Raw genomic sequence first — 25,397 nt, 5'->3', positions numbered from 1 at the left:
TGGGGAAAAATTATGGTAAAGAAATAAAAATAAAAATACTACACACACACACACACACACACACACACACACACAACACCCCTGCTGATTTTGATGATGAGGCACAGTGGCTGAGAGGGAAGGCCTGGGTACGGAGACGAGAGGTAGAGCTAAAATAAGGCTAGAAACAGTAATGATAATAGCAAGCACTTCCTGTTCTATGCCAGCCATTGTTCTATGCATTCATAGTGTGTGTATTTCTCACAATCCTCAACATAGGTGGTTTTGTAGATGAACAAACAGGCGCAGAGAAGTTAGGCAACTAGCTCACATCACGAAGCTAGTAGACGGCGAAGTCAGTATTTGAACCCAGCCGGAATGAAGAATTTCTGATGTTGCTACCTGCTGCGCTGCGGGAGTTAAAGTGCGTGAAAATGCTTGTGTAAACCGCTGAAGTACGAATTAGTATCGTTGGAGAGCTGCGAGCTTGTCGGCCAGTATTCCCAGAGAGTTTCGGGCAGCTGGTGGCCCCGCCCCACCTCTTATCCGAGCCCCCAGACCTTCCGACCCCCGCACGCCGTTTCCCTCCAGTCTCCTCCGCTGATTCACTCGCCTCCTCTCCTCACCACATCCTCGCCATGGCCCTAGTTCTGCCGCTGCTGCCGCTGCTGCTGTCGAGGGCCCAAGGGGACGCCCCGGGTAAGGCATCCCTGTGAAAGTCGGGATAAAGGAGGAAAGAGTTGGGGGGGCGGGGCGCGGGGCCGGGATTGGGAAGTGGGATGTGTGTGGGAAGCTCCAGGATGGGGGGGGGGGGGGAACAGGCGAGGGGAGAGGAGACGGGAGGGAGGGGGAGTCCTCTCGCCCTGAGGACTTGCCCTAACCACTGCTCCCGGCCTTTCCTAGTTGTCTTGGACGGCCGCCCAGGCGACCGGGTGAATCTCTCCTGCGTGGGGATCTCGCATCCCATCCGCTGGGCATGGGCGCCTAGCTTCCCAACATGCAAGGGCCTGTCCAAAGGACGCCGCCCGATCCTGTGGGCCTCTTCGAGCGGAACCCCCACAGTGTCTCCAGTTCAGCCCTTTGCTGGCCGCCTAAGAGTCTTGGACCCTGGTATCCGACGGCTAGAGCTGCTCCTGAGCGCGGGGGACTCAGGCACATTTATCTGCAGGGGCCGTCATGAGGACGAGAGCCGTACGGTGCTTCAAGTGATGGGGGATGGGGCCGATTGCAGGGCTCCAGGGCCTAGCCAGGGTAGGTCGAAGCCTTCTGGCACAGGGGGAGTTAATTCGGACATACATCCCTGACGAGGAGGGGGGCCTTGGCCGGGAATTCCTGAGCTGGAGAGCTAGCTGTCTGTCTTCGCATCAATGACCTCAGCATTCACCACCCCCTTCTGCTGTTGCCCCAGGGTCCGTGTATCCCCAGCTCCTGATCCCACTGCTGGGCGCTGGGCTGGTGCTGGGACTTGGAGCGTTGGGCGTGGTTTGGTGGCACCGCCGGTGAGCCCGAGGGGTGAGACGATAGGCGGGTGGGGCAGGGCCAGAATTTTCGCGAACGTACGCTTCACTCGGAGCTCTGGGGTGTGGCATGGAGAATGGGGGTCAAGAGCTTGGGGGCGAGGCCATAGGCTGGTGGGTGGAGCTGTAGCGGTGAGCCTAAATTGTTCAGCGGCCTGAGAGTTACAGGGTCGTTGGTGCGGACTGGAGAGGAGAATAAGGGTGACAAGACTGGTGGCTCTGAAAGACTGTATTATATATTCCTTACAGGCGCTCACCCCGGCACCCACTTCGACCCTTCCCCAGATTTGGTGAGCCTGGCCCCGCCCTTTTTTCCTTCTACCCATACATTCCCCACCCCTCAATTCCTGAGTCTGAGCCCTTGCTGGGAGCAGACAAGTTGGTCACCTTCTCTCAATCCTTCAGCTCTATCCCCTCCACATAGCTCCACTAGTAAAAGCCGAGCCCCAGAGGCCAGTAAAGGAGGAGGAGGAGTCCAAGACAGCAGGGGACATGGACCAGGGGCAGGTAAGGGTTTGGGGATGGGAAGGAGACTGGCCAGAATGCCTGAGAAAAGTGGACCAAGAGAGATGGAAGCCAGGACCGCCAAGGAGTCACACCTGAGACACTTCTGCCTTCCTCCCCATCTTTTAGAACCTGCTGTATGCAAACCTGGATCATATGGCCTTCAGAAGACCCCGCCAGTTGTTGCCAGTGGTCCCCACTGATTCCTCCACCATCTATGCCGTTGTAGTCTGAAGCAAAGCCCTTACTCCAAACATCAGAAGCTTGGGGGTTTCCTATAACTGCCCTCTCCTTCTGTGACTCTCCCAGGAAAAAGGCAACCTGGGGTAGAAATCAGCACTAGCCTGGGAGTCAGGCCTGACTTCCAGGCTGTCTCTGCTACCGATCTTGCTCCTTCAGCTACCCCATGTTCTGTAACTTCCATGACTCCTTTACCAAGCCCTGTCATCAAGCTCTGTCTCCCCATCTTAAGACATCAGGCAGTCCTAGGTAGTTTTCCCACCTCTTCCCTTCCTTCCAGTCAAGCTCTTTGAAGCAGGAGCTTATACCTGTCTTCCCCATTTTCTTCACTCCACTCCTATGAGGTTGCCAGTGATGTCCTAATGACCACATCCAGTGGACATTTTTTAGCATTCATCTGGGTTGGCCTTTTTTTTTACTCCATTCTTTAAGCTGTTTTTCTTTAATGCTAATGTCTTCCTTCTGGACCTTTCTTTCTCCTTACCCCCATGGTATTCTTCACCTGCCTTCTTCCTCTTCTGGGAAGCTGTCGTCCACAGTGGTCTCAGCCCTCACCTTGGCAAATGACACCCAGAATTCTCTCCAACTCAGATTTCAGATATGGCATTTCCAAACTGTCCCTCAGACATCCCTGCCTACCTGGCCCTATGCATTTTGCACACAGCATCCCCAAAACTCAGTCATGTCCCAAACTTCTCAATCCTCCTCTGTTCTCTCTTGATCAACACTGTTGGCCCAAGCCACAGACTGAATCAGGGAGTGAGACCTCCTTCCCCCTTCTCCTACGTAATGAATCAAGGTTTGCCATTCTGTTTTAAGGTCACTGTCAAATCCACACCCTCTTTATGCTCAGCACTGCCACCTGAATGAACTCTCATTTCCCTGTGTTACCTGTAGCCCCACTTCATCCTTCTGCCTTTGTACCCTCCTCCCTAAAGCCAGACAGATCCTTCCCAAATACTAACCTGCTTCTGACAGCCTGTATTTCAGATCTGTAGTATTTCTTTCCTTAACTTTCAGCTCTCTGCCTGTTCTCCAGGCCTACTTCTGTCAAACCACACATACACAACATGCTAGCCTTAGAGAAATTCTCCCTAGGCCCCAAATGTTCTATGCCTTTGCTCAGTGCAATTCTTTTTTCATGGATTACCCTGTTCCCTCTTCTCCACTGCCTGCCTTGACTCTTGAGTGTAGCTTCTGGGAAGCCATTTCTGACCCTCTTTGTCACCATGTGTATTTTGGTGCCCTGGGAGTCCCCTTACATTTCTCATCAACAGTGAATTGGCCCTGGCTGGTGTAGCTCAGTGAATTGAGCGCAGGCCTGCGAACCAGAGGATCGAGGTTCGATTCCCAGTCAGGGCACATGCCTGAGCTGCAGGCCAGTTTCCAGCGGGGGACAGACAAAAGGCAACCATACATTGATATTTCTCTTCCTCTCTCCTTCCCTTCCCCTCTAAAGATAAATAAGTTAAAAAAATAAATAAAAAACAGTGAATTGTTCCATCACAAACTGTTCAACAATTGTGAGTTCCTTGACCCTTTCGCATCACTGCTAGTCTCGGTAAATGAGTGAATAAAAATGAATATGCCTGCAAGTGTCATTTCTTCCTATCAACTAGGGATGGGCTGGTAATCTACCAGTCTCTGAACATTTAGATAAATTCAGCAAGAGATCCATCCGTACTTTCTTTTCTGCCCTATACATGCCTCCCACAGTAGAAATTCTGTCCTGTCCATCTTGTGCCCAAGTACCTATGACACAGGGCTGGGCAATGAGTCAGTAAGTGCCTAATGAGTGTTTGATGAATGGAAGAGTCCTCCTTCCCAACACTATTCCCCATCTTAGGTTTCAGCCCTGCTTCTGTCCCTCTGCCCCAGCAAGAGAGCAGCACAGCCCAGTCTGAAAGTTCAGTTCTATTTTATTAGTTCTGGGAGAGAAGACTCAACCAATGGCCTCTATTTCCCCCCCACACACACACACACTATGCCCTCCCCCTATATTGGGGCCCTCTCCCCATATCTAACTATTCACCATCCTCTGTCTAACCCTCCTTCCCCTTCTATTCCCTATGCTGCCCTGCCCCTGGTCAGCCAGGATCCCAAGACCAGGCCCTCAGCTGTGGGGGCGTGTGCTAAGCACCAGGCAGAGGGAGCTGAGCCCAGCACCTGCCTTCTCCAGTTCTGAGCAGGACACAGGTACCAGGGTGACATCAGAGAGCTTCTGCAGTGCCTGTAGGGAAGACATGGAGTGGGGAGATGGGAGTGAGACACTGAGGCCCCCCTTGCAGGCAACTCAGAGTGGTCCCACTCAGGCTTCTACAGAAGGTATCCCTTGCTCCTCCTACTAAGAAGACCTGAGACTCCTTTCTCTGGTTGTTGGTAGTGGTGGAGCTCCTGCCTTCCCTCACCTCTTGGCTGTTGGGCAGGTCGCCCCCTCCACGGTGCAGGAGGAAAGAGGGCACACCAGGCAACCCAGGACGCAGAAAGAGACAGTCAGCGGCTGCATCATCTGGGAGGGTCAGGGAGGCATAGGGGTGGTCCGTCAACACTGCCATTGCCTGGTGTAGAGGAAAGAGGCAGGATTCAAGTGTCAGAGCCTCTCCACAGCTGACCCTGGCTGCCTACCCCAACTAAGGGATGGGGACAGTTACACTGGCAGAATAATAATGACACAGCACTATGTGTCAGGAGCAGTTCTAAGTGCTTTAGCTACCTTTGATAATTTGCACCTCAAAATCACAGGCAGTCCTTGCCACCTGCCTTTTCACCCTTTTTTTCCTCCCCTTCTTCAGCCCCCACCTGTCGGCCCTAACCATCCTTCAAGTCACAGTTCAGAAGCCACCTTTAGAGATTTTTGGAAGACTGTAAATCCATCCCCTTCCCTGATTTCCCAGCTTCCTGTCTGGTTATACTTCTTGTTTTCTCGAATTTTTTTCACAGTAGATAAATAGCTCAGGGAGGGGAGGGGCTGGATCAAAATCTCGGAGCCTCCCAGCCTCGCCTTTCAAAGGCCGTTCCCCACCCTAGCCCCACCCCTCCTCACCCGGACGGCCTTTTGGGCAGCATCGCTGCTACCAGCCACCACAGTGTGGGGTCCGCCCATGCCGCAGAAACTGCGCAGGTGGGAGGGGCTTGAGACCGGCACTGTAGAGACTGCGAAGTCCTAGGAGAGAACAAGGAGAAATATTCAAGGACACAGAGAGGTGAGGGAATACCCTTAAACACCTGCTGTCAACCTCTTCTTCCTCCTCAGTGTCCAGCTCCCCCCTCCCAAGACTAGTCCCACTCCTCACCCGGAAAGTGTCTGCCACTATCTCAGCTCCTCGGTGATTGGTCCATTTGGAGAGGCCTACGAAAAACTCCCGGCCTGAGCCCAGGGTGGCCGAAGAGGTTTAAAGGCAGAGGGAATGAGTTAGAAACAAGGCCAGAGATGGCCTGGTCTCCCAAACTCTGCCTCCCTGTTTGTCAAGCCCCAGGGATGGGCACCCCAACCTCACCGGTGAAGAGAACATCAGTGCCATCCAGCGTCGCGTTCTCGTCCCCCATTTCCACAATTCGGAGCCCCAGGTCCTGAAGGGCTTTGCGAACTCCATCCACCTTAGGACGAGAGAAGAGGGAGCAGAGCCGAGACATTCCCACCCTCAATTCTTCCCTAAAGCCTCAGATGTCCAGCTCTTCCCTTTCCCCTACTCCCACCTCACCCTGGAGCTCACCTCTGGCCTGCGGGCAGGACTCCAGGGCCTCGTGATTAGGGCTGTGTCCCCTTGGATCACAGCGGTGTCACCGAGCAATGTTCCCAGCGGCAGCGACTCTTCAGGAGGCAGTTCGAGCAGCTGCAGCCCCAATCGCTGCCTCAGTTTACCCCCCAACACCCCGTGCTCCCTCTGTGCTTTAGCCAGGTCCAGAGCCGGGAGGCCAGCCCCCGCACCCTCCCCAGACGCCAGGCTCTCCGGGACCCCGCGGATCAGGGCATGGGTGCAGCGGCCCAGCCCTTCCCCAGATGTCCCCATCCCATCCACACAGACGCCCCTTCCGGACGGTCGCGATGATTTCTTAATTTCCTCTTTTTTTCGCCTGTCTGGGAGAAGAGACAGAATGGGGGAGAGACAGAGACATGCAGAGAAGGGCATAGGGAGATGACTAATAATGCCGAGGTCTTCCTCCAGCCACCTCTGGATGCTTGTCCCACTCCTCTCCACCTCTTCCAGCCCTTCCTATGCTGCCCACCCCAGTCCACCCGCACCCTGGAGGGTCTGCTTCTTTAGGGGAAGTCCGAAGACCAAGACCAGGATCCCCTAATCTCCAAAACACCTGTAGCCCCTACTCCGGGATGGGGCGGGGGCCGGCTTCGTGAGGTTCCAGCCCGGCGCCCCTCTTGGCAGCCGCTAGGATGCGCTCACTCCCCAAAAATGCAGTGGCCCCGCCCCCTTAACCCTCGGCTGCTCGTAGCCGTACCGTTCCGAAGCGCGACGAGCGAGCTGTGGGACTGGAGACAGCTGGGGAAAGAGGGCCTGGGGAATGGAAGTCTTGGATCCAAACGAGAAAGGGAGGGACAAGAAGGGAGGAATTAGATAGAGCCTAAGGAGTTAAACAACCTCTCCACCCCAGAGAGTCACTCTGCTCCTAGCGCGACCCAGTATAAAAACCAGACCGAGTCCCGGAGGACCGGGAGAGGTAAAACAAAATCGGAGGGGCGGGGGAAACAGGAGGCGTGGTTCCGGGAAACGGGCGCCACTCCAGGCTCCACGACCTGGTGGTCCCTTCTCTACTGGTCTATCTTAATCGAAGTCCACCCCATTCAGCCCCGCACCCAAATGTCGGCTCCCTGCACCCTGTCCGGCGCAGGCACGGCCGCGACACGCCCAGACTCCGGCCACAACACAGGCCGGGGGACACCTCCCACTCCACACTCACCTCCAGCAGCCACCCCTACTCTTGCTTCTGTGTTCTTGGCTGGGGTCCCAACCCCCTTGAGAAGAGTTGGCAGACAAGGGTGCTTGCCTTCAAAGCCTCGGGGACTGGAGTTTTGGCTTTGAGGAATCCCGGGTGGTCAGCGAAAGTACTACTGTGGGGCGGGGGCGCGACGGTCTGGCGGCTCCGGGGCATTGTCTAAACGGGACAGGGCGGGGCTCCCCGAGGCCACGCCCACACAGCTCCCCGACGCCGCGCTCCGGGCTCTCAGAACTAGGCTCCGCCCGACGAGCAACGCCCGGGCCTACCCAGATATGGCCGCCCCTTAAGTCCATGCAAAGGCGACATGGACTCAAAGAACCCACAATGGACTGAGAGTAAAGGTAAAAATCAGCGCAAGCACCCTCTTCCACATTTCTGGTTTCTGCCCTGAGCTCAAGGTCGGCCACCAACCCTTCATTCCTTATTAAACACATTTCAAGCCCCTTTTGTGTAAATACAACACTAGATTTTCATTATGTTTTATTACTGAAATACACTGTCCTACCCATCCCACCCTACCCACAATAAAAATCTCACCCAGGTCCCCCATTCCTTCCTCTCATCCCCCCAGGCAGTCCTGCACAAGTGCTCTAGAATTCACTTCCTACTGGACATTTTGTAGTGTGCCCATTGGGTAGCCAATTGGAAACCACGTGGGGGCCTTTGTGGAGAAAAATGGAGGGGGCATGATGGAGCCCCAGGAGGAGCTTATTTGAGGGCCTTGGCCACTTGCTCATAGGCCAGCTCGATCTCCTCATCATCCGGACAGGTGGAAGCGAACTCTTCCCTCGCATACGCACTGCGCAAGTACCGATGCACTCCCCTGAACACCTCAGGGATGGAGAATCCGCGGTACTTCTTACACACAACCTGGGGGTGGGGAGAGAAGGTCCAGACATTATTAGTCTCAAGGAAATCATACTGGGCAGCCAGGCTCTGGTCCTTCTTTTATCCCAAGGCCTGCCTGATAAAACCCAGCATTCTTGTCCAGACATTCTAGAGTCTCCATTGTCTAGCTTCTTTCTTTTCCTATGATTCTTATCTCCCACAGGAATCATCATCTTCAATCGCCTTTCTTAACTCCTCACTGTCTTATATTTGTCTTTACCTTTCCTCTCTACTTACTGATAACCAGACCCTTTTCAGATCTCATTTCAATGGTGCTACTTTTCTCCTCTTGGTTTTATTGAGATATAACTCACAAACCATTACATTTTTCTCTTTTATTTCCAGAGTGACTTTTCTCTCTATTTTTCACTTGGGGCAAGGACCAAGTATTATACAACTTTGTCTTTTGGTGTTCAGTACGAAGTTTTTTGGCAGACTGACATCGTGCCCATGTTTCACAAACTAAGACCATAATTATGACAAAAATATGGGAGCTACCAGTTTTTGTCTTCCACAAGAGGAAGCAGAAACTGAAGCTATGAAAAATTAAAGGTCCGATTTTAGAAAAAGCCTGCTCTGTCTGATCTGGAGTTTCGCAGTGATAAAAACAGGAAGAGCATTCTTGAAAGTAATACTGGGATGTGTTACTCTTGGCCAGCCAATTGCACCCACAGCTTATATCATGAAATGTTAATCTCCAAGCAATGGTTTTGCCAGCAGTGACTGTTGAAAAGGAATAGGGTGGCACCCGCTATTGGTAGCAATCTATAGAAACCACCCTAAAAAAGAAATCACTTTTGAAGCAGTTGTCATGGGGAGTGGCCTTTCCTCCCACAATGACCACCCACCTGAACTATGTGGAGCTTTGGCAACAGGTTGCAGTCAGCCAGAGTGAGCTCATTTCCATCCAAAAACTTCCTCTGAGAGATGCCCTCATCCTCAGCACTGGTCTCATCCACTTCTTCTGGGAGGGGGGATGTCAAATAATTGTCTAAAACTTTCAGGGCTTTCAGAAGCCCCTTCTCCAGATCTGTGTAAGAGGGGGGCATTGGCAAGAATGTCAGATGATGGACATAGTCCAAGTCCAAGTTCATCTGGCAGGGTGGAAGTCAGAGGGTGAATACTAATGGTGAAGCCAGTCCAAAATAGCTAATGTAGCCCTGGCTTGGTGTGACTCAGTGGTTGAGTGCCTGACTGCAAACTGAAAGGTCAACAGTTCAATCCGTGGGTCAGGTCCTCAGTTGAGGGAGTGCAGAAAGGCAGCTGATCAATGTTTCTCTCCATCTTTCTCCCTCCCTTCCCCTCTGTCTAAAAAATAAATAAAATCTTTTAAAAAAGCCAAATATCCAAACCAATGTAGTATAGCTTTCTGTGTTATCCTAAGTAGTTTACATACAAAAAGTCATTTAAGCCCTGGCTGGTGTAGCTCAGTGGATTGAGCGCGCGCCTGCGAACCAGAGGATCGCGGTTCGATTCCCAGTCAGGGCACATGCCTGGGTTGCAGGCCGGTTCCCTGCAGGCCAACTCCCAGCAGGGGATGCACGAAAGGCAACCATACATTGATGTTTCTCTCCCTCTCTCCTTCCCCTCTAAAGATAAATAAATAAATAAAATCTTTAAAAAAAAAAGTCATTTAATTCTCACATCAACCCATACAGTAGGTATTATTATTCTCATTTTATAGATGTGGAAATAGAGAGGTTAAATGAATTGCCCAAAGTCACACAACTAGTAGGATTTGTTCCCAGATAGTCTAGGTCTAGAGTCACTGTTTTCATTCATAACCCTGTTCTTCCAAAAAAACAGGCCAGCAGCCAACCCAACTAAAGTCCCCGGTGGGCAGAAGAGGCCAGGGAAAAAATAAGAGTCATGGTCAACGAGAACTCAAGGAAATTTGGGAGTTAAGCAAAAATAAGGTTTGCCAACATCTGCTCCATCTCCCTGATATCTGAATTTCCTCTATTCCTCCTAGGACCCAGGCCTCTGACCCACAAGACTCACTATCATTGAGTGCTGGGTTTGAATTCTTGATGTACGCAGAAAATTTGGCAAATATGTCCAGGCCAGCTGTGTTTGATTCAGGGTTCAGAGCTGCCAGCTTGGGGTACCTGAAAGTCAATGGGAGAAACAGGATAAGATTTCTTCCTGAGAGGACCCAAGGCACCCCTGCTCCAACCCCATCACCATCTGTTTCCCACTTCTTCAACAGCTCTCTCTCTCTCTCTCTCTCAGAGCTTCTCAGCTCCCACCTCCCCTTTCCAAGGCCCCTAGTACCTGGGGGGACAGAGCTCTGCCTCCAGAAACTCCTCGATCTTGTTGGTGTCTGTGTGCACTTCTGTGCCATATAGCAGAAAGGGGAGCTGCCCTCCTGGGCACAGCTTCTGCACCGTCTCGGTTCGCCTGCACAAGAGAGAGGCCAGGCATCAGGACAGGAAAACAGGGTCGGGGAGAGCCAGAAAGGGGAGATGGAGGAACGTGGGAAGAGAAAGGGGCTCTGGGTGGAAAGGAGAAACATTCAGGGTGGCTGCATGTGTATGCGCACATGTGAGCACAAGGGGTGTTTAGAGAAACAGAAGTTGGGCCCACCTCTTGGTGTCAACGGTGGTGACGTTGAAAGTGACTCCCTTGAGCCAGAGCACCATGAATAGTCTCTGGGAGAAGGGGCAGTTCCCAATCTTGGCCCCATCACTGCCAGCCTGAAAAGCAATCCCCACTTCAGGTTAGGCCTGATGTACCCCACCCATTCCCAGGCCATTCTGGGCATTTCCTACTCCCAGACCTAGCTGTTTTCTGCCTAGTCATGACACACACACAGTCTCTCCACTAAAAGCTGCCCCCAGAACTGAGCTCTCCACCCTGGGCTGGGTCAAACCTACAGCAAATCAGTGGGAACATTTTCTGCAAAGGTCAGCTTCTGGTTCCCCAGAGAGTTGAGGACAGATGAGGGGGGCGGGGGCAGAGAGAATAGGTTGTGGAGAAGTTAAGAGATCTGGACCCTGGAGAGGGAAGGCTAACAGTAATGTAGTTTCCTATGTGCTATTCTAAGTACTTTACATACAAAAACTCACTTAATTCTCAGATCAACCCAGGAAATAGCCCCTAGAGAAGGACTTTGGTGAGGCCAGAGCTGTAGGAATTGATTAGAGCTGGAGGACAAGAGAGAATGGGGCAGGGTTTGGAAGCCAGAGTTCCGGTTCTTCATACCTCTACCCAAGCTGTTTCTGGGCAGCTGTGGGGAGTAGAGGGGCTCATAGCCTGACAGTAAGATGTACAGGGCCTTGCAGGGGAGGGGGGGGGATGCTCTCTAATTGGCAAGTGGTGACCTCATCCCTCAAGGGACACCTCCCCCTAGGCTAAGGGTGATTCATCTGCGGGTGTCTCCAGCCTCAGCAGCTTCCTTCCTGGCAAGGAGTGGGGGCAGGGATCTGTGAGGCTAAGAACTGAGCCCTAAACGCCACCTCTGTCTTCCCCGACTTTGCCTATAGGGGTCTCCCAGCACAAGTACTCTAGCTCCAGATAATTAATCCTCCCCACATAGGACCCAGGGCCAGAATCTCTGCAGCACAGGCTTATCCAGGAGTAAAAATAGCCCTTGAGGCAAGTGTGAGAGTGAGGTGGGGACCACACCTAAGGGGATGGATCCAGGCACTTCACTGGGCATAGGGAGGGGGAATGGCTGCCAGAGAAGTTGAGTGTAGAGGGAGAAATAGGCAGGAACACAAAAAGACAAGAACAAAGGGAGGGGGGCTGTGAAGAGAAAGGAAGCCTGAAAATAAGGGAAGGGCGATGGGCAAACGAGAAGACGGGAGAGGCTGCCAAGGGGAAGGAGAGCATAGAGATGAGGTCCAGAGAAGGGAGTGGGTAAGGGTTCAGAGCAGAAACAGTGAAGGTTGTGTGTGGCCTGCGGTTTTGATACCCAAATGCCATGAGGCCAGCTCTCCTCTTCCACACTCAGAGAGAGGAGAGAGTTGGGGTGACTCTTTCTCTCCTGCTTCTACAACCCTCAAACTCTAAATGCGCTAACCCAGCTCTTCTTCTGACCTCTCCCACCTAATCCAAAGGTAGCCACGACTAAACTCTCATCTCACCACCTCCCTTTCTCTCACTTCCCCTGGTCCCAGGACTCCTTTCTCCACCTATCACTCCCCCAGCCCTGCTCCATTCCCACTCTCCTGTCTCCTTCCACCCCATTAATTCTTCCCCGTCGACCTCCACTCCCAAGACTCCCTACCACACCCTCTCTCTTAAAACCTCCCCCGCAGGCCTCACACAAACACACACTTCTCTAAGTCTCCCCCACTACATCCCTCACCCTCTGATCTTCTGGTAGGGTCTTAATGCTTCCCTCTGTTCTTCCCAAACACGACTGGACTCCCACCGCCCCCTTCTCTCCGATTCCTTCAGTCTGCTTGTCTCCCGTCCCTCACCCCGGGCCGGGAACCCTCCCTTTATTCTTGTGGTCCTTTAGGCTGCTGGAAGTTTGCACTTTTACAAACTTTTCAGGGTTGAGACTAGAATTCTTCATCATCTGCCCATACGTCAATAGTCTTCCCCTCCCGAACCAGTTTCCGCCTCCCGCGTCCCAAAGACCGCACATGGGTTGGGGTTGGCGGGTAAGGAGGGAAACGGTTGGGGAGGTAAGGCTGGAGGTGGGGAAAGGTAAGAGGTGCCTTCCAAGAATCTGGAGGATGGCCTAGGAGGGAGAAGGTGTTCTTACCTTCACGAACAATTCGACCTGCGGCTGTTCTTCAGCCATGGTTGCGACGGGGACCAGGAAGCGGCCGTCGCTGGGGGAACTGGGAGGGGCCCGGGCCGGGGAAGGCGGTTCTCACAGGCAGAGATTGTCTACCCCGGAGCTAGGACTGTGCCCTCAGCCCCACCCACGCACTCCAGACTCGACCTCCCCCCGGAGCCCAGAGGTCCCTACTCCCAGCTCCTTCAGCTCGAGCCCCTCGCGGGCTGGATCTAGGAGCGGCTGACTCACGGGCCGGCCCCGCCCTGAACCTGGGGAGGGCACAGCAGTGGGGCGGGACCCGAGGATCTGGGAGTGGGCTCGGAGGGGAGATCCTCGGGTCCGGGAGGATTGAGAGGCGGTGCGGAAATCCCGGGTACCTCCTTGTTTCTGCACCAGTCTCCTGGAACACAGGACTTTATTTTTGGCTTGTTTTCCTGTTTCATTAATCAGAAGACTCCTACTTTACCTTCACACCAGAAACTTGATACCAATAGGTTGGACACACCGTGAGGGCCCACAGGGAATTTTAGGACAGCAAGGTGGTCGTTTATTCCTTTTCCCTAGTTCCTTACAGATATCAATCCAAATTATGCGTTGCTAGGACCACGCATAAGGAGAGGAACTTCGAATTAAGGAGTTCCTCTCCACGAATAAGAAGAGAGGGGTGAAAAGTAGGGTAGGGAACGGGGAGACAACCAGACCTGTGCTAGGGAAATAGGAAGCTGAGCCAAGCGCCTTCATCATTGAGGGAGGTTCGCTCCCCTTCCATAGCTTGGTCAGCTTTAATGCTTCTACTTAACCCCTCCCTAAGGCGGGGTGCGTTCCTGTTCCTTTTGCCCTTTGGTTACTAACAGGTTGCCTTGAAGGAGGTGTGAAAGGGTAGGGGACTTTTGGCCCCAGGGATCCTGGCATGGGGGTGTTAACTCTCCCTATCATAGGTAAAAAACAAAGATCAGACAGGAACAGAAAGTGAATGGAGGCCTTGGGGACACAAATAATAAGACAGGGAGAGTAGGTCTCTCCCTCCTCAGTCACCTTGATTTGGGGGGCCTATGAAAAACTATGATCTGCTGAAAAATAACCTAAGAATGTGATCTCCAAATGGAATATATTCCAGCCTCTACATCTTGACTCTCCTATCCAACAATCCATTCTTTTCCCCCCTCATCACTCTGTGTCTAAAAAGAGACCAGGGAAACTCGGTGAGTGTAAGGATACAAGAGCAAAACAGCTTGAAACTTTCAAAAAGGGAGGGACTAGGGGGAGGGGTGGAGTGGAATGACAAGACAGGCTGCTGGAAACAAGCAGTTTGTGGTTTCCTCTCATGCTTCCTCTTCTGGAGGTTTTCACCTCCCTAGAAGGCCTATCTCCTTCCTTCCCAGAGAGGGGATGGATATATTTGGTATTTTTCCCTTGAATTGTAACATCCTATAAGGATTTACAATGATTCCATAAATATGTGCATGTACATGAAATTTCTTCCATGGTAACCTTCAAAATCTGCAAATAGGACCCCTTCTATCTGAGGGATGTTCAAAGCAGCCCTATTTCCCAGGGTCCTCTTTTGCTATAGTTTTGTGGAGACAGAGAATCTGCCACACAAAGATATTCCCTCTAGGAGAAGCCTCAAGCAAGTGGGGCCAGCCTTGAGCTCAAACAGGTTTGGCAGCTTCTCCCTTGCCTCTTTTTTTCTTTCCTACATCTTTATAGCTAGAGCTGCCTCCATCATCAATATTGACTTTGACTGGCTGGCATGGCTACACACAAGGTATTTTTGCCTTAATTTCCCCAGATGACAGGTGATACTGCCCTTTTCTGATACCATACAGCAATGCCCCAAATCCTGATTCAGAGGTCTCCCTCCCATTTCATCTCCTTGCTCTTGCTCATCTCTTATCTCAGTATCTTCCCTTTCCTTTCCTTTTCTGTACAGGTTTCTCTTTCTACTCCCTCCCCTTCCTGGGCTTGGTAAACCAGTCCCTAATCTCTTCCCACCCCAGATTGGAAGGTGTGCCCCTCCCAGACACTCCTTAGACACTCCTCACAGCCTCCTCCAGGTTTCCTTAGCTCCATCGCTCAATAATTTGCTATGTGTAACCATTAACCTTGCCCTTAACTCAGTCCCCCTCCTTTCTTGATAGAGGGCATTTTCCAGTCACTGTTCAGCAGAACCAGGTTACCCCACCATCTTTCCTAAATTCTTGGGTGAGATCTCCCCATCTCAGGGTACGCAGAGCAAGGCTAAGAAGATGTGCTTTAAGGGATCTATTTTTTAAATTACACATATTTTTTATTTCTGTCTCACAATCTCCTTGCTTCTCCTACCCTCACACATACTCAAAAGTTAGCATCTTGGAGCCCACACTTAACTATGTTCATTATTTTGAGTCGACCACCTGGCCCAGAGTAGGCACTAAATAGTTGCTGTAGGAATGAAGGGCACCCTTCTGTCCTTAGGGTGTATGTGTGTGCTCAGAGGTATGGCCAGGTCCCAATAGCATTGTTGGTGTTTGTTCTATGCTATTACAGTTGTCCCATTTTTCTTCTTTTTATTCCCTGCCACCCTGTACACCCCCTCCCACAATCATTTCCCCACCTTAGTTCATGTCCAGGGTCATAAATGTAAGTTCTTTGGATTCTCCAATTTCCCATACTATTTTTAACACCCCCCGCCCCGTCTATTTTGTACCTACCATTTATGCTTCTTATTCCCTGTATCTTTTCCCCCATTACCATTTCCCCTCTCTGTTGATAACCCTCCATGTGATCTCCATTTCTGTGAATCTATTTCTGTTCTAGTTGTTTGCTTAGTTTATCGCCCCCCCCTTTTTTTAGGTTTGGTTGTTGATAGTTGCAAATTTGTTGTCATTTTACTGTTTGTATTTTTAATCTTCTTTTTCTTAGATTACGTCTCTTTGACACTTCATATAATAAGGGCTTGGTAATGATGAACTTCTTCAACTTCACCTTATCTGGGAAGCACTTTATCTGCCCTTCCATTCTGAATGAAAGCTTTGCTGGCTAGAGTAATCTTGGCTGTAGGTCCTTGCCTTTCTTGACTTGGAATACTTCTTTCCAGCCCCTTCTTGCCTGCAAGGTTTCTTTTGAGAAATCAGCTCACAGTCTCATAGGAACTTCTTTGTAGGTAACTGTCTCCTTTTCTCTTGCTGCTCTTAATATTCTCTCCTTATCTTTAATCTTGGGTAGTGTAATGATGATGTACCTTGGTGAGTGCCTCCTTGGGTTCAACTTCTTTGGGACTACCTGAGCTTCCTGGACTTCCTGGAGGTCTATTTCCTTTGCCAGGTTAGGGAAGTTCTTTTTCATTATGTTTTCAAATAAGTTTTCCATTTCTTGTTCTTCCTCTTCTCCTTCTGGCACTGCTATAATTCAGATATTGGAACGTTTAAAGTTGTCCTGGAGGCTCCTAAGCCTCTCCTCATTTTTTTGAATTCTTGTTTCTTCATTCTGTTCTGGTTGAATGTTTCTTTTGTCTTTCTGCTCCAAAAGATTGATTTGAGTCCCAGTTTCCTTCCCTTTACTGTTGGCTCCTTGTACATTTTCCTCTATTTCACTTCTCATAGCCTTCACTTTTTCCTCTATTTTGCACCCATACTTAACCATTTCTCTGAGCATCCTGATTACCAGTGTTTTGAACTCTGCACCTTATAGGTTGGCTATCTCTTCATCACTTAGTTGTATTTTTTTCTGAGCTTTGATCTGTTCTTTTACTTGGGCCATATTTTTTTTTTGTCTTGGCGCACCTGTTATGGAGTAAGGGGCAGAGCTTTAGGTATTTACCAGGACGGGGAAACCATGTCATTGCGTTGTATGCTGTACGGTGGTGTTGGTGTTCTTATCAGGTCTACTCTCTGCTGGAATTTGGTGTAATTCCAACAGTTTCATTTCCCCTTGGGGGGCTTATATTATAAATTAGGCCTGTGCTGGCCAGGTATTTCAGTTGGTTAGAGCATCATTTCCTGTACACCAAGGTTACAGGTTCTATCCCTTGTCAGGACACATATAAGAATCAACCAATGAATACATAAGTTAGTGGAACAACAAATTGATGTTTCTCTCACCCCATCTAAAATCAATAAATAAAACTTAAAATGAAATAAATTAGTAAATTTTGACTAATGAAATTAGTCCATTTATTCAAAAATGAATAAATTAGGCCCTATAGTGCCGTTGTTGAGTTGGTTGTATACTGTACCCAGGAAATTGGCAAAGGAGCCTATGATGGGAGCCTCACTTATTTCTGCTTATTTAAAACACGCACCCTCACAGGTGTAGCTCAGCGGGTTGAAGGTTGTCCTAGAGGGCCAAAAGGTCACCGTTTAGATTCCCAGTGGGGGCGCATGCCTGGGTTTTAGACCATGTCTGGGGTTAGGGATCTTTAAGAGGCAACCTACATATCCATGTTTCTCTCCCTCTCTTTCTCCTTCCCTTCCTCCCCTCTCTCTAAAAATAAATAAATAAAATATTTTTAAAAAAACATTCAGGTAGCTCTTACTACTTTGTCAGGCACTGTTCCAAGTTCTTTATAAATATTAACTCGGACAAATGTTAATTTAAGAGTTGGCACAGGTTGAATACTGTTACTTATCTCCACTCTCCAGGGAAAATAAACACAAAATCGCGCCTCTGGTCCTTTAAGATCCCCACCCCCAAGCAAATCCCCTAGCACAGTTCCGGGGGCTTGGACACAACCACTACTTCCGGTCTTCTCACAGGCTCCACCTCATTTAATCAAATCCCAGAAACCCTGAGGGCAAAAAAGGCCTGGGTGCTAAGCAACAGAAGAGCGCGGGAAGTTTGAACATCCTGGCGACGCCCCATACTAAAATAGGCCAATCAGCGTCCAGGCTTTTCAACGACATCATCTCTCTCCGGTCTCTCCGACCAATAGTGACTAAGGGGGTGGGGCGTGTGTGCGCGCTGGCGCGCTCCTCCCTCAGGCGGGTGGCTGTTAGTGACGCGGTCTCGCGCTGGTCTTGGTTCGAGTGACTGAAAAGGCGGGAAAACTCCACAAATTGTCCTCAAGTAGGGTGGGGAAGGCGAGAATTTGGGGTTTAGGTTATGGGGGCGTGGTCTGCGGGTGTGGGGGCGTGGTCGGCAATAACGGGAAGAGCGAGAGCAGACTTGCACAGCTTTCCTCGCTGACCCCTCGCATCGTCTCCATCCAAATACACCCTCGGCGTGATAGAAATGGGGGGGTTTCCAGAGTCCCCATGACCTGAGGTCACCCTTCGAAATGCCCCACAAATGTTGAAAACGAAATGTGACTTATTTCTTGCCTCAGCCTTCTCCCAGACTTTCCAGTGAACTTGCACTTGGGCGCGCCGCCCTAGCCAGCCAACTCACGGTGAACCGCTATCATTTTCCGCATCCGCAGAGCCTCCCCGGCTATGGCCTCAGTGGGAGCTACCGCATGCGGGACGCCGCAGGGACTGGAACCCGGGACGGCGGCGACCAGCTTTCCCAGCGTAACCCCAGTGCCGGGCCCTGTGGAGGCGGAAGAGGATGACGCGGAGGAGCCAGCGGAGGTCTCTCGGGCGGCGAGGTCGCTGGAGCGAGAGCTCCATAGAATCGGGAGAACGGGGAGTTGACTTCCCCCAAAATCGGGAGAGCATGTCCGGGTGTGGGCCGGGGAGGGCTGGGCTGGTTACTCACCGCCGCTGACGTCTGTTTCACCTTTACTGAAGGGGGTGATGGTCCCTATCTCAGAGATTTGAGAAAATGATGAAAATTAGATAAGGCACGGCACTGAGAAGTGGTTCAAATACTGGTTTCCTTTCTTCCTCGAGAAAGATCCATCTGTGTGTGCTGTGGAATTTAGGCCACTTGGGCATTGCCTACTATGACACTAGTGACTCCACTATCCACTTCATGCCAGATGCTCCAGACCACGAGAACCTCAAGCTTCTCCAGAGAGGTGGGGGAGGAACCAGCAATTTCTCTACTCTGGGTTTGGAAATGTCTTTCACTCATGTGCTTACCTGACTCAATCGGTTTTATTAGTTGATTTCCAGAGGATGGCCTGTTCTTAGGAATTTCATTATTCAACGGATATGTATTAGTGTTCACAATGTATCAGGTGTTGGAGATACAGTCCTGGGCAAATCAGTCCTGTCTGTCCTGTTGGGGTTTATAGTCTATTGACAATCTCCAGAATATTCCTCTTCCCTCCCATCCTCCACCAGTCTCACTACCCTCTCCTAATTTTCATGCCTGACACCTACCTATGCTCCCAATGTGTTGGACACTCCCTGCTCTTAGAGGAAATAGGTTTCTGAGATGGGAAGGGAGATAGCAAGGAGAGGGTTATGGGTTTTTCCTTAGTCAAATGACAAAGATTCTTTAACTCATTTGGTCTTCATTCTCCTTCCAAGTTGTGGATGAAATCAATCCCCATTCTGTTGTTACGAGTGCCAAACAGGATGAGAATATGACTCGGTTTCTGGAGAAGCTTGGTAAGGACTGGATAAAGTTGAGAAGGAAAATGAGACAGGACAAAAATATGGAATATTACAGGAGACTGAAGGGTCTTGGAGGGAGGTAGAGCCAGGAAGCCAGAACTGGTTGACAGGGAAGGTGGGACAGGCAGAAAGGCTGAAATGTACAGACTAATGGCTCTTTCTTTGCCTCCTTCACAGCCTCCCAGCAACAGAGAGAGCCTAAGAGACCTGAAATCATATTTTTGCCAAATGTGGATTTTGGTATCTCCTTTTGCTTTGCCCAGTCCCACATCCTAGTTTCCCAACCCCTTCTAACTCTATCCCATCATCAGAGGTCTCACCTATGCCTTATCTCATCCTAAACCTTTGAGTTCTTCAAGCCCTATGACCAGTCTCCTCAGGATCTCTCCTTCTCCCTACCCTTTAGTAACCTGCAGCTTATTATGAAACTTTTACTTAGGTATGTCTAGGAATGAGTGCCTCCCCTGATAAGAGATTGGTAATATTTTTGGACAGCTTTGATTATTGTAATTTCTCCCTTTAAGCCAATGCCATTTGTTGAGAGAGGAAAAACTACCGCTTCAGCAACTTTGATGATCCATAAGGCACTTCCATAACCTTTGCAAGTTAGAAAAAAGAAGATGTTCTGTCCTAATCAGATGTTAGGGCATTGGTGTTATATGATCTTTTTCACTGCAAGTCCCCATTTCCAGACAGATATCTTTCTTAGGGTGTAATCTCAGCCAAACATCTTTATATCATATGTACAATAAAGAGAGGTAGACTGAGAGTTTGAAAATTTGGTTCTTGTTTCAGTTTTTCATTGACTGCCTGTGTGAGCTTGTCATGTCAAATCATCTCTCTTGCTTCTGTTGTTAGTTTCAAAATAGGGTAAAAAATTAGGCTACAAAACCTTTCCCTCCTATGCCTTATTCAAAATAGGTTTGGAGATAAGCAAACGGCGCCTCCTTTCTGGAAACTACACTTTCATCCCAGATTCCATGACCACCACTGAGAAAGTTATCTTCCTCTCCTCTATCATTCCCTTTGACTGCCTTCTCACGGTGAGATGGGCTCTGGGAAGTCAGGACTGTGATGTCATAGGATGGAGAAAGGCAAAAGCACCCCAGTCCTTAGGTTGGATTCTGGGAGGTCATAGCCTAGCTCTGGAAAAATACTAGTTTTTCCTGCTATTATCCAGCTTCTAGGACATTGGGATTTACCCCTGCTCCACTGCTGATCCCCTCCCAGGTTCGAGCACTTGGAGGTCTGCTCAAGTTCCTGAGTCGAAGAAGAATCGGGATTGAACTGGAAGATTATAATATCAACATCCCCATCCTGGGCTTTAAGAAATTTGTGTTGTAGGTGATTTACCATAATCTCAGCCAAAGTAAGATGGGAGGCCTGAATAGTAGTAACACAGTGTTGGATGGGGCAGGTGGGGAGGGTAAATGTGAACATGGGCAGTGACCTATCAGGTAAAGTGCTCTAGGACACACAGGAGCACCTAAGGGGATGTGGAGCTCTGGGGAGACAGTGTTTGGGTGTGAGACAAAAGGGATGAAACTTAGAAATGAACTCTGACCTCTCATACCCCAGCACTTTCCCTTCTGCTTATTTTTTGCCCTCAGGACCCATCTAGTGAGCATAGATCGAGATACTTACAGGTAAGGAAATGGAGGCAGGCTGTCATCTCTGGGAAGGGGGAAGGATTCAGTGTAATGCTCTAAAATCCTAATGAGACTCCAATTTCTTTAATCCTGAAGCTATTAAGATCTCTCTCCCTGAAGAAAAAAGAAGTGGGGGTGAGGGAGAAAGAAGAAAAGCATAAAGGTGTCACCATTCTTTTCTGAATGGAGAAACTGAGGCAGAGAGAAGTAAGGGGACAAACTTATATCATGACTTGATCTTAGGCCCTGGCTGGTGTAGCTCAGTGGATTGAGCGCAGGCCTGCGAACCACACGATTGCGGTTCGATTCCCAGTCAGGGCACATGCCTGGGTTGCAGGCCAGTTCCCGGTTCCTGGCAGGGGATGCATGAGAGGCAACCATACATTGATATTTCTCTCTCTCTCTCTCTCTCTCTCCCCTTCCCTTTCCCTCTAAGATAAATAAATAAAATCTTTAAAAAAAAAGACTTAAGCCCTGGCTGGTGTAGCTCAGTGGATTGAGATCGGGCCCGCGACTCAGAGATCGCGGTTCGATTCTCAGTTAGGGCACATGCCTGGGTTGCAGGCCAGTTCCCTGCAGGCCAATTCCCAGCAGGGGACGCACGAAAGGCAACCATACATTGTTGTTTCTCTCCCTCTCTCCTTCCCTTCCCCTCTAAAGATAAATAAATAAAATCTTAAAAAAAAAAAAAGACTTGATTTTAGGAGAAATGTTCCCAACACCCTCCATTTTCTCAATTCCCTTTAAAATCCAAGTTACCCAGAACTGTCCTGTTTTTCTCTGACAGTGTTTTGCAGATATTTAAGAGTGAGTCTCACCCTTCAGTGTACAAAGTGGCCAGTGGACTGAAGGAGGGGCTCAGCCTCTTTGGTATGTATACCCCATCCCTCATCCCGCACTACAGAAGCTTTCCAGAAATGTAGCTGTCTCCAAAGATGTGTCCAAGCTCCTTCTCCCACTTCACTGCCACTGCCAGATGTCTCTTGTACTTTCAAAACTTTTAAAAAAGATTTTTTTCTATTTATTTTTATTAGTTTATTTTTTAAAGATTTATTTGTTTACTTTTATTTACTTATTTTTTAAGATTTTATTTATTTATCTTTAGAGGGCATGGGAAGGAGAGAAGGAGAGAAACATCAATGTATGGTTGCCTCTCATGAGTTCCCTGCTAGGAACTGGCCTGCAACCCAGGCATGTGCTGTGACTGGGAATTGAACTGCGATCGTGTGGTTCGCAGGCCTGCGCTCAATCCACTGAGCTACACCAGCCAGGGCTATTTGTTTACTTTTAGAAAGAGGGGAGGGGAGGGAGAAAGAGGGAGAGAAACATCCATGTGTTGTTGCCTCTCACATGCCCCACACTGGGCATCTGGCTTGCAACACAGGCAAGTGCCCTGACTGGAATCAAACCTGTGACCCTTTGGTTTATACACTGGCACTCAATCCACTGAGCCACCCAGCCAGGGCTCCCATAAGCTTTCTTATCCTCTTTTACCCTCCCTGAACCTGGGCATCTCCCCTTACCCTGTAGTTGTCTAATGTCATTGGCATATCATCTCCTACTTTACTAATTCCATATTCATTCCTTGGGTTTGCATGAATGTGAATGCTTCTACTAGTTATGCACCTACCTAGGGACTTTAGGAGGCTCTATACTCAGAGGAGAGTTGGTAATTGTGAAAATGCCCATGTTTTATTTGCATAGAGTCTTTATCAGTTGTCTCTAGCTTTAGGATGTATTGGGTATATTACTCAGAGTGTCCACCTGGTTTCACTATGCATATATCAGTGGGCTGTGTCTAATGTTTACATATGTGTGCTGGGCTTTTTGTGAGTCTAACTATGCCTGCTCTGCATATTTCTCTGGCTGAGTGTTCTAGTGAGTGCCTGTCCCCCCACAAGCCCATGTAAGATAATCCTGGCTCAGGCTTGTGGCCAGGTGCTGACTTTGACTGCCTTTATATCCTGTGTCTGGGGAATGCTCCCCAGATCAGCCTGTCTGGGGAATGTCCCCCAGGCCAGCCTGCCCAACACTGGAACCTCTGACCCAGGTGCCTCAGCCTAGATATAGCCACACATTCCTTTCTCTGCCTCCACTCCCCCCACAGGAATCCTGAATAGATGCCGCTGTAAGTGGGGAGAGAAGCTGCTCAGGTGAGTGGGTCTCATACATGTACTGTAGGCTAATGCATGCTGTCTACAGACATACACACCACGACATGTAGTAGTACAAACACAGCTTCCCTTTCGGGAAAGCTGGCTAAATGCATTTAATCCTTTAACAACCCATGTGGTAACTGGTATCATCCTTATTTTGTGTTGTCAGCAAAGATAAACATATACTTGATGGTATGCAGACTTGTATACATACAAGCAGCAGAAACACAGTCACAAAACCCTAACATACTCATGGTAACATGTTTAATTACCAAAACCACATTGCAAATTTGAACTATTCTGATAACTCTCAATTTGTGGGTCCAGTTCAGCGCTCCATATGTAGAATGCTAATTACACATTATTGCTACTGGTAGCACAAACTCAGAGCATACAAACTGACACCCACTGAACCTGTTCCTCTTCCTATATTCCCTTTTATGGTTAATGGTATTGCTGGCAATACAGCTTCTCAAACTCTGAACCTTGGATTGATGCTTCTCTCTCACCCAAACGCCCATATTCACTCATTCACTAGAGCCTATTCTGTCCTCCAGTGTCTCTCCCAGCCATCCCTTTGACCTTTCCACTGCTCTAATTCTGGCTATCATGATTTCTACTTATTTATTTATTTATTCATTTATTCATTTATTTATTCATTTATTAATCCTTACCTGAGGACATTGCTCTTTTAGAGAGAGAAGGAGGGAGACAGAAACATCAATTAGTTGCCTTCTTATACATGCCCCACCTGGGATACACGCCCCCACCTGGGATTGACCCACAACCTGGGTATGTGCCCTAAAGGGTAATCAAACCTACAACCTTTCAATGTATGGTGTGATGTTCCAACCAACTGAGCCATACCAGCCAGGGCTCATTATTTCTAATTTGAAGCATTACATATGACTCCACATAGTCTCTGTGCTTCTACTCTCTTCTTTTTTCTAATCTTTTATTCTGAAATACCTGTTAATCCAAAACAGAGATCTGAGCATGTCATTCTAGTTTTTAAAACCTTAGGTAGAAATAAAATAACAAAAACCTCAGGAGGCTTCCTTATTACCTGTAGGATGAGGATTAGCATCTTGCTCTGGCTGTGTGGCTCAGTTGGTTGGAGCATCTTCCTGTGCACCAAAGAGTTGCAGGTTCAATTCCTGTACAGAGCACATACCTAGGTTACAGGTTCAGTCCTCAGCTGGGATACATATAGGAGGCAACTGATTGATATTTCTCTCTTTCCCTCTCTCCCCCTTCCGCTCTCTCTAAAAAAAAGAAAACAAAACAAAACAAAGCATCGATTGGTTGCCTTCTTATACACGCCCTGACTGGGATACATGCCCCAAACAGGGATTGAATCCACAACCTGGGTATGTGCCCTGACCAGGAATTTAACCTTCGACCTTTCAGTGTATGGTATGATGCTCCAACCCACTAAGTCACACCAGCCAGGGCCTAAATCCTTTCTTACTGGATCCATCCTACATTCCAGTCATTTGGGGTCACTTGCTATCATGGAAATACATCATGCCTATGTTCTTTCTCTCTGAGAAGTTTTCTATTCTCCACTTGTCAAAATCATACTTCAACATGTCATCTATCACCTTTTTTGTGAAGCTTTCATAGGCCCCTATAAGGAGGCTGACATTCACTTTCCTGTGTGCTCAAGTAGTGCATATTTATTTATTTACTTATTTTAAGTTGTTCTTTTTTAAAAATAATCCATTTTATTGATTATACCATTACAGTTGTTCTATCCCCCCCCTTCATTCCCCTCCACCCTGCACACCCCCTCCTCCACCATTCCCCCCTTTAGTTTATGACCATGTGTCTCAAGTTCTTTAGATTCTATATTTCCTCTACTATTCTTGCCTTCCCCCCTATCTATTTTCTACCTACTGTCTATGCTTTTTTCTGTACCTTCTCCCCTCTTCTCCTCCTCCCACTCCCCTGTTGCTAACCCTCCATGTGTTCTTCATTTCTATGGTTCCACTCCTGATCTAGCTGTCCTCTTGGCTTGCATTTGTTTTAGGTGTGGTTGATGATAACTGTGAGTTTGCTGTCCTTTCACTGTTCCTATTTTTTATCTTCTTTTTCTTAGATAAGTCCCTTTAACATTTCATATAATAAGGGCTTGGTCATGACGAACTCCTTGAACTTGCCCTTATCTGAGAAGCACTTTATCTGCCCTTCCATTCTAAATGAAAGTTTTGCTGGATAGAGCAATCTTGGCTGTAGGTCTTTGGATTTCATGACTTGGAATACTTTTTTCCAGCTCCTTCTTGCCTGTAAGG

At 49.1% G+C, this 25,397-nt stretch overlaps 4 protein-coding genes across 9 annotated transcripts in view; 2 read left to right on the top strand and 2 right to left on the bottom strand.

Moving 5' to 3' along the window:
* Window positions 1–399: 399 nt before the first annotated feature.
* On the top strand, window positions 400–3,580 carry MPIG6B (megakaryocyte and platelet inhibitory receptor G6b). 4 transcript variants are annotated; one of them, XM_037046748.1, is made up of 6 exons: window positions 400–678; window positions 883–1,230; window positions 1,388–1,478; window positions 1,746–1,786; window positions 1,921–2,003; window positions 2,130–3,580. In XM_037046748.1, the coding sequence occupies exons 1-6, from the start codon at window positions 618–620 to the stop codon at window positions 2,232–2,234; spliced, it is 729 nt and encodes a 242-aa protein (XP_036902643.1). In that variant the 5' UTR covers window positions 400–617; the 3' UTR covers window positions 2,235–3,580. The 4 variants fall into 4 exon arrangements, with proteins under 4 accessions (XP_036902643.1, XP_036902644.1, XP_036902645.1 ...); XM_037046749.1 differs by having other exon boundaries at window positions 1,902–2,003; XM_037046750.1 differs by lacking the exon at window positions 1,388–1,478 and having other exon boundaries at window positions 1,902–2,003.
* Window positions 3,581–4,220: 640 nt separating this feature from the next.
* On the bottom strand, window positions 4,221–7,724 carry DDAH2 (DDAH family member 2, ADMA-independent). Of its 3 annotated transcripts, none has more exons than XM_037046743.1 (8): window positions 7,155–7,724; window positions 6,696–6,766; window positions 5,954–6,318; window positions 5,738–5,837; window positions 5,534–5,607; window positions 5,284–5,403; window positions 4,649–4,798; window positions 4,221–4,470 (listed from the first exon to the last, which is right to left on the bottom strand). In XM_037046743.1, the coding sequence occupies exons 3-8, from the start codon at window positions 6,248–6,250 to the stop codon at window positions 4,354–4,356; spliced, it is 858 nt and encodes a 285-aa protein (XP_036902638.1). In that variant the 5' UTR covers window positions 6,251–6,318; window positions 6,696–6,766; window positions 7,155–7,724; the 3' UTR covers window positions 4,221–4,353. The 3 variants fall into 3 exon arrangements, with proteins under 3 accessions (XP_036902638.1, XP_036902637.1, XP_036902640.1); XM_037046742.1 differs by having other exon boundaries at window positions 5,954–6,314; XM_037046745.1 differs by lacking the exon at window positions 7,155–7,724 and having other exon boundaries at window positions 6,696–6,806.
* Window positions 7,725–7,815: 91 nt separating this feature from the next.
* CLIC1 (chloride intracellular channel 1) lies at window positions 7,816–13,047 on the bottom strand. The gene is made up of 6 exons (XM_037046746.1): window positions 12,799–13,047; window positions 10,668–10,777; window positions 10,356–10,481; window positions 10,083–10,189; window positions 8,930–9,111; window positions 7,816–8,063 (listed from the first exon to the last, which is right to left on the bottom strand). The coding sequence occupies exons 1-6, from the start codon at window positions 12,835–12,837 to the stop codon at window positions 7,902–7,904; spliced, it is 726 nt and encodes a 241-aa protein (XP_036902641.1). The 5' UTR covers window positions 12,838–13,047; the 3' UTR covers window positions 7,816–7,901.
* Window positions 13,048–17,913: 4,866 nt separating this feature from the next.
* MSH5 (mutS homolog 5) overlaps window positions 17,914–25,397 on the top strand; it is a 22,089-nt gene continuing 14,605 nt past the window's right edge. The window contains exons 1-9 of the mRNA XM_037046741.1: window positions 17,914–18,365; window positions 18,631–18,754; window positions 19,212–19,292; window positions 19,476–19,538; window positions 20,220–20,341; window positions 20,529–20,638; window positions 20,909–20,944; window positions 21,735–21,817; window positions 23,055–23,100. Coding sequence (XP_036902636.1) covers window positions 18,228–18,365; window positions 18,631–18,754; window positions 19,212–19,292; window positions 19,476–19,538; window positions 20,220–20,341; window positions 20,529–20,638; window positions 20,909–20,944; window positions 21,735–21,817; window positions 23,055–23,100 — 803 coding nt within the window. The 5' untranslated portion in view covers window positions 17,914–18,227. The remainder of the gene's footprint in view (window positions 18,366–18,630; window positions 18,755–19,211; window positions 19,293–19,475; window positions 19,539–20,219; window positions 20,342–20,528; window positions 20,639–20,908; window positions 20,945–21,734; window positions 21,818–23,054; window positions 23,101–25,397) is intronic.

This window comes from Sturnira hondurensis, unplaced genomic scaffold (genome assembly GCF_014824575.4).
Source record: "Sturnira hondurensis isolate 20B ecotype Veracruz unplaced genomic scaffold, ASM1482457v3 Scaffold0005309, whole genome shotgun sequence".
Classification (NCBI taxonomy): Eukaryota; Metazoa; Chordata; class Mammalia; order Chiroptera; family Phyllostomidae; genus Sturnira; species Sturnira hondurensis.
This window is presented reverse-complemented; position numbering and strand designations above follow the sequence as displayed.